This window comes from Mesitornis unicolor, unplaced genomic scaffold (genome assembly GCF_000695765.1).
Source record: "Mesitornis unicolor isolate BGI_N332 unplaced genomic scaffold, ASM69576v1 scaffold38213, whole genome shotgun sequence".
Lineage (NCBI taxonomy): Eukaryota > Metazoa > Chordata > Aves > Mesitornithiformes > Mesitornithidae > Mesitornis > Mesitornis unicolor.
In genome coordinates this window covers 32,732-40,416 of record NW_010177643.1, presented here as the reverse complement: position 1 = coordinate 40,416, position 7,685 = coordinate 32,732, and the positions used below count along the sequence as shown (strand labels likewise).

The 7,685-nt window shown below is 35.2% G+C and overlaps 1 protein-coding gene across 1 annotated transcript in view; it reads right to left on the bottom strand.

Annotated features, from left to right (window-relative positions):
• Nucleotides 1–2,935: 2,935 nt before the first annotated feature.
• Nucleotides 2,936–7,685, bottom strand: part of LOC104538819 (UDP-glucose:glycoprotein glucosyltransferase 2-like) — a gene marked incomplete at its 3' end in the record, with an annotated part of 21,663 nt that continues 16,913 nt past the window's right edge. Inside the window, exons 6-8 of the mRNA XM_010182158.1 lie at nt 6,663–6,759; nt 5,538–5,616; nt 2,936–3,036 (exon numbers count right to left, since the gene is read on the bottom strand). Coding sequence (XP_010180460.1) covers nt 2,936–3,036; nt 5,538–5,616; nt 6,663–6,759 — 277 coding nt within the window. The remainder of the gene's footprint in view (nt 3,037–5,537; nt 5,617–6,662; nt 6,760–7,685) is intronic.

Genomic DNA, 7,685 nt, shown 5'->3' with positions numbered 1-7,685 from the left:
CCAACTAGACTCCACCCCATTGACCACAACTACACAATTCTGCGCAGTTGTCTTGAGCATACATATTGTACACGTGATTTCTAAGTGTACAAAAACACACTGAAAAAATCTGACAATTCGTCATGTGGTATTATGTCAGTATCACAAGGCTATCATGCTTAAACCTAGATATGCACCAACCCATAGACACTCTCAACTGCAGTAAAGAATAAGATCTTTCCAGTCCCAGGACTTCACAAGATTTTCTGAGAACAGATACATTAAATGTAGAAGGCTGTATTGAGTATGTGAGGTGTACAATTTTCAAGAGCAGCAATTTTTGCAGCAATTTTACAGGATGAGAAAGTGCAGACTCATGAAAGGCCAATCCACTGACAATTTTCAGTTCTCTTAAGTGTCTGGCTCAATTTTTAAAGGCATCTCATTTTTCTCTCTATGCTTTTTCTCAGAATGAAGTAACTTTGCATATATCAGGACAGTTTATAATTCATTGGCCTATCCACTGGAAAAACAACATGGGAATTCAGTTAGCCTTCTCTAGGTGCCTAACATGGGTATGACACATCCTGGTACATGAAACTGGGGAAAATCCAGTTTTAGTACCAATGGGGTATAGCAATAAAATATTAGGTGCTTCCATGTACTTTGGATACAGTTTGACTACCTACCTCAGGGCAATGATGCTCATAATCTACTAGTTAAGACAGTGGAGAAGAAACTTAAGGCCTTGGGTGATTCAGTTTGAGGAAAGCAGGTGCCACATATAGTAAAAAGCACTGGGCAGAAAATCATAGAGGATGCTGCCTTGTAGAACTTTACACCATCTTTTTGAAGCAATTAGGAATTAAAAAAAAATTAAAAAGGCTGAAGAACATTCCTAATTTAACCCAGTAAGGTACAGCTTGGCTGGAAAAAGAGATGAGTGAGAGGAGGCATGGTAACTCGATACTTCTTAGTACTTTTAACAAAAAGTACAAAGGAGATCAGTGTCTTCCAAAAGAATGTTTCAGATCTCTTTAACAGCCACGTAAGCTGTGGCCAGGTGAAGCAATACCACAGATAGTAACGCCTTACCTGCTGTGCACTTCGGTCATACACTTAAAATACTTCATAAACTGTTAACCATTTCCATTTTACACTGAACAGATAGAGTGTGAATACTGAAATCCCACTGAGGCAAACTGACATGTCTTTTTACTTTCGTGGTTATCTCTGGTCAGGTACTGTCATAGATCTTCCCCTTGATATCCCTAACACAGCTGAGAGAGCAGTGTACGGCACCTGAGGGAACAGGCAATCCTGAGCTTAAAGCAGATCTCAAAGTACGCTTTGAAAGATAATGAAGCACTAGAGATCAAAACGCATTTCACACAGATAAAAGGATGAGTTATTAAAGGGAACACCACATTGGTATTCTCTGCATAATTTTTCACTATGAATAGTAAACCTAATTACTTACCTAAAACATAAAGGCTCTTGAAAGAGAACTCCTGAAAGGTGTTTAGGGTCATTTATAAATGGAAGTATGCCCTATAGCTGGAGGAATTTTGGTTAAATTTAGTTAAATTTTTGTTGGAAGCTAATTAAAGGATATCAGAGAGTAGCTGGGCCATTAACTCAGCCACTGTAATTAGTCATTTAGAAAAAAACACCCAGTCATGGTCAGGAGTAAGAATAACAAAACAACTGCATTATACAAAGAGGGGGCCAAAAAGGCCCTGACTACTTATCACAAACCAGTACCAGTCTTCCTTGCACTGAACAAACAGCATCCCAACACTTTACTTTCTACACTGTATGAAACAGTTGTTAGGAGAGCAGCACAAATTTCATCTTTATCCATATAGCCATGACACAGCAGAAAAGACCACCACTAAACAGAGACCTTATACTGAGCTTTTGAAGGTAAGCACTGAAGGAACCAAAGCTTCACAACTGTTTCTGCTTGAGCATCAGCAGAATGTTATTCAATCATGTAAGAAAATTAACTAGACAAAAAGATAATTTTCTTTTTATTTGCATGGGTAGATTTCTTGGGAGAACTGAAATAAAACGTTTTGCTTTTTAGAACTATGGACCAAAGATAAATCCTGCAGCTGAAGGGGAGTTAACTGATAAAAGTCTGCAGGGAATTACAATTATCTCAGATAGCCAGCTTCAGACTGGATACCACTAGCAAGTTCCATAATAGCCAGGGTCCCAAAGAGAAACTGAAGTTCAGATGATTGCTCCTTCATTACTGTAGTATAAAGGCAAATCAGTTTTGATCTGGTTGTCCTCTAAAAAATGAAGAATTTAACAGGTAAGCTTTAGCTGCCTAAATTTAAGTGTCATGACATTTTGGGGACCTGTTTTAGGATGATTTATAGTTTCAGTCAAGCTACAGAATGTCTTGCAGGTCATCAGCACAGAAGCTGTTTATAAATCAGCTTCTACAGATGAGTTCTCCTTTTCCATGAGAAAACTTTTAAAACCATGTTCTTCCATTTGATGTAATATTAAAATGTATCAAAGTGGAATCCAGTAGACTGATACAGGTTAGAATTTATAATTTAAACAAATGTCTTTCATCCTGACTCAACAGTCATGCTTTTGACATGATATTTTTCCCTGACCTCTTAATAAAATATCTGAAACTAAATTTAACATTTGAGATATGACATCAAACAAAAAACTGGGCAATGTAACTTCTAGCTTTAAAATCAGTAAAGTTGGTTATGATTCTCCATCTTCTAAAATGCTCCTTTAATTTCTGGTAGGTAATACTAGGACAAGATACCACTACATTTTTTAAAATACTTGATATAATACTGCCTTTTTATGAAACCATGTGTCTCTTTTTGAAATAAACATTTATCATAATGTTAATACAACAACATAACAAAGGAAAACTTAAATGAAATACTGTGCTAATTCAGAAAAAAGGAATACATACCCTGTAACTCCCAAACTTTCAGTGGTTCCATGTTGTTAGTAGTTTCAATTAGATGTTTTTTAAACTCTTCCAGATTATTTTTCAGATGAGGATGCATCTGCCTATAATAAAATATTTTTTTAACAAAAAGGCAAAATCAATGACATCCATCAAGGTCTGCTTTAATCCACAGTATTGCCTACAGCTAATACTGTATCTTTAGAGTAACAAGCAAGAATTAAAATATTAGTTCATTCTTAAAAAATAAATGAGGATTTGGGGTGAGAATAGGTGATTTCTGAGAACTAAAAACCTGTTAATTGCAAGGAGGTCAGTTTTTTTGTAGTGATCTGTCTTAAATGCTGTCACAAATTTTGATGGAATAAATGAACTTGAAGACTAAATAGTATTAACACACAATACAGATAACTGTATAGTTAGCTCACTATAGCATAATGTATACCTAACTGAACACTAACTGTACTATAGATGAACTGTAGCTGTACATAGGTTGCTGGATTATCTACAAAAGACATAGGAAAGCCAATATTGAGAACATCTTTTATAAATTGATAAAATCAAGCTACTAAGCATACATAAATCACTAGTTAGATCTGAAGAGCATGCTGCCCAAAAGGTTGGATATTATTTTTGAAAACCAAATTGGGCAAAGACATTTTGAAGGCAAAGACGGCAGCCTGCTACAAGACATCCTCGAGTGTTATACAACCTCCTCAAAACAATTTCTAAAGCATACACAGCTGAAAATGGAAGCAAAGACAGAAAATTCCTTTTCTTAATTGTAACACAGACCTAAGAATGACAAACATAGTTCATACTCTTAGAAATCCTTCTATAAAGAATCAAACTCTTAACTAGTTTTGAGCTCTCTAATTAGTTTTCACTTTGCAAATTTATCCTGATGATTTTTTTCCTCCATTCAGATCTTCAGTTTTGTGAATTAAAGACAACTGACAAATAAGACCTAGTATTGATGCTTGGTCCTTCATTTCTCTTGTTGACTTACGCTGTGGTCAATGTGGGCACAAAATCAAACACGTATAAAGCCAACTGAAAAAAAAGCTACCCTTCTCTGGATATGTATCATGATGTGGGACTGAATTATGTTGAACTGCATTATCAAATAGATATATTTCTATGATTTTATGTCTTCTGCTTACATCCGTAACTATTTCACAGTTGAGAAAAATATAACCTTTGGCATGGCTGTAACTGAGGGACAATTTAGAGATTACTGAAACATCTCTTTCATCTCCAGTCTGAAAAACAGACAAATAAATATGAGTCTAGTAAAACTGTCAAGAAGTCTGAGTAATTATCTGACAGCTTTGCAAATCGGACACAGTGCAACATCAAGAACCTACATATAGCTAAGCCTGGAAAAATCTAAGAAGAAAAAAGCTCAGATAAAGATATGACATGAGCATTTAATATTACCCACTGTGGACAGTGTCTACAGATACGTGAACCAATAAGGAAGCCTACAGATCTGGGTGCTTTTCTATGGCAACGTGCTTTTTTTAAAAGACAGAAAGGGAATAGGCTTTCAAGAATTTAGACAAGCATTAGTAGCTCTGAACTCTGAGAAGGTTTACAGCTTAGTGAGAGTATCTATAAAAAAAGTTTACTTTTTTCTTTAAGTAAGAAAGAGAATTACTCTAGAGGAGACCCACACTCTTGAGTTCCTTCTCAAAGGAAAAACCAAGATCTATTATTATGTATCCCTTAAAGGAAAAGGGAAACACTTCTGATGACTGCAAGCTCAAAATTAATCCATCAACAGAGGACCAGAAGCATTGGCACAGGTTGCCCAGGGAAGATGCAGATGCCTCCTCCCTGGAAGTGTTCAAGGCCAGGTTGGATGGGGCTTTGAGCAATCTGGTCTGGTGGGAGGTGCCCCTGCCCATGGCAGGGGGGTGGGCTGAATGAGCTTTAAGTTCCCTTCCAACCTAAACCATTCTGTGATTCTATGATTCTACAAGCAGCCCATAGCCCTCAGTAGGGTAGCACCCAATTTAATCAAACGTATGGACTAACAGTCTGTAACTTGGAGATAAAAGAGTTCCTGGCAGAACAGAACACAAAGTCACAAACTCCAAAATAAGAAGACATCTACAATAAGCGTATCTTCCAGGAAATATCACTCCCTAACTCTAAGAAATTAATGACTAAGTGTCTTAAAAACACCTCATGTAGCTACAACACATGGGTTTGTATTTGTTGTGCTACTACTTGCACTCTGGAAATGAACAATTTGATTTTAATTACCTGAAAACAGAAGTAGCAGCAACAATTTATTGTAGAACACTGTGTTTTCATGTTTGTATCTAAGTTTGTGACTGTTGCCCAGAGGGAATTTTTTTACTTTAAGAACAGTTTACTGTATACATTCTGAGAAAATCAGAAAACTAAAAGCAATAAATTGAAAGGAAAAGAATAAATAACTGTTGCATCTCTAAATTCACAAGACATATGCAAAAAAATTAATGAGAATTTTTACCAGTGGCAAATAAAATTATTTCCAACATAAATCTTACTTCTATTAAAAAGCTTTTATTTGTGGTTCAGGTTCCAGGTTTAATTATAACCAGTATCAACTCACTTTAATTTGCCAAATAGAAATCCTTGGACATCACTTTCCTCATCATCATCATCATCGCCCTCTTCTTTTGTGTCATTTGCTCCTGAATACATAGCATATGTAGAAAATATAAACCAAGAACATTAGTCATGTATTATGTTCTTATGAATCATTAAGTGGTTAACAGAAACATACAATCAGTAAGTTGTCATTCTCAGAGTAATTTCAATTAGATTTATATTTATGCATTCATATTTTGGCATCAGAATGAATCACTTTATGTATTTTAGAAACATTCAAATTCATTTTTAAATATAATTTACCCAATGGTTACATTTTTATATAAAAGAAATTTATATGGTTCAATAGTTCACTTCCCAAAATAGCCATTTCTTAGTTTGATTAAGTGGTAAGGTATAACCCTTACACCAAACTACTACCAGATCTATGCTTGAAAGCCATGATGACTCTGAAGTGCTTGAATCTCCAGCTAGCACTTGACCTAAGTCAGACATCAGTTCCTTTCACCCCTCCAAAAAAATTAAACTATTTTTGAAGTGGCTTAAAGACTATACAACCTTAGTCTTACCAAAAGAGAGTTAATGAACTTTCTTTCTATCTTGTAAATACCCACACAAAGTAATTTCTCTGTGTCAGAATGCTGTAGCTACTACTTTCTGTGATAAATATCTCATTTCAACACATAGAACTTGTTACCAGTGTATGTTACTACGACAGAGCACACCCTTCAGAAGATTGTGAAAGTATTTCCACATACATTCAGAAAAAAACCCAACCCTGAAACACTAATGTGTAGATAATGTAGTAATTAGCATATTAGAGATGAGAACAAACAAAGTAATTGAAGAACAAAGGTTAAACAATCTTATACTTATTGAAAGGAAGAATGGGTTACATTTTGAAGAGCCACAGAAAACAATTATAAGTTAAATAATGACGATCACCCTAAGCACAGCTGTTTACAAATGCACACATACAATTTGGTATCTTAGTCTGAGACTTTTTTCCATAAAAAGAAATTAACTATAACCTTCATCTCCAAAATATTGCTGACTTTATAAATGAGGATTATAAAATATTTCAGGAGTATCTCTAATAAAATCAGATTAAAAAAGAACAACATACCTTTAACCTGTGTGTCATCTACTGCTTTATATTCTGTGCTCTTTATTGCAAGTTCTACACCATACCCAGATAAATACATTTTTCTGGAACCTGGTTTCTGTTTGATGACATTATTTTAATAGAACAAAAAATATGAATTTAAAAACTGTATTTAGAAGAGTAACAATATCTAGTACTGTTACTTTAAAATGTTATGATAGTCGTAACTTAAATTTATCTTTCAACGTATGATTCAAAGTACAAAATACTACACCAAACACATTATAACAGTCATGGAAGGGATACTGACAGTCCATTGAGAAGGTGTGTAACAGAAAGAAAGGACTTCCTTTATCTCCTGCAGACCACAAAAAGGCTGTGTCCCTTCACATAATATTAGAAGGAGGATTAGAACAGGCAGAGCTGATAGCATCCTATGAAATTATTGATGCCATATGATTCACATGTCAAACTGTTGTTAATTTCTTTGTAATTTTGCCAGCATGCTAGAAGGAAATTCTCTATTTCTGCATCAGACTGATTCTTTCAAAGTTTTGATGAAAGAGTTGATCACTATCTACAAGGAGGATTAAGAAAATGTATTACGGTATCACTGTTAAAAACAGGTTGCCACTTACTAAAGACAAGTATTTCTAACTTTGGAGTGGAAGTTTGATAGTGTAATTACTCAGAGCATACTTATTTCTGAAAATGTGCCCTATTTTGCCCAAAAAGTATGAAAATCCTCTTTCCAAAATGCAATTTTCACATGCGCAGCAGCAATTTCTTGAAAGCCTTTCAGCTTTAGTTAACAACTTCTAAGAATCATCCTGTACTGAGAATACTCCAGCTCACAACCGAAAACCTGCAGGACTGGGGCTGTTCTCTGTTGGTCCTTTAAGCAAATCTCAATGCAGAGAGCGCACTGCACTCTCCAAGCAGCATCAGTACTAATGGCAAAAAAAAATATGACAGCAGAAAGACTGTACCTCTTCTGCTCTCAATGCTCCCTCTTCTGGCATTTAATGCAAAGAAGGACAGAGA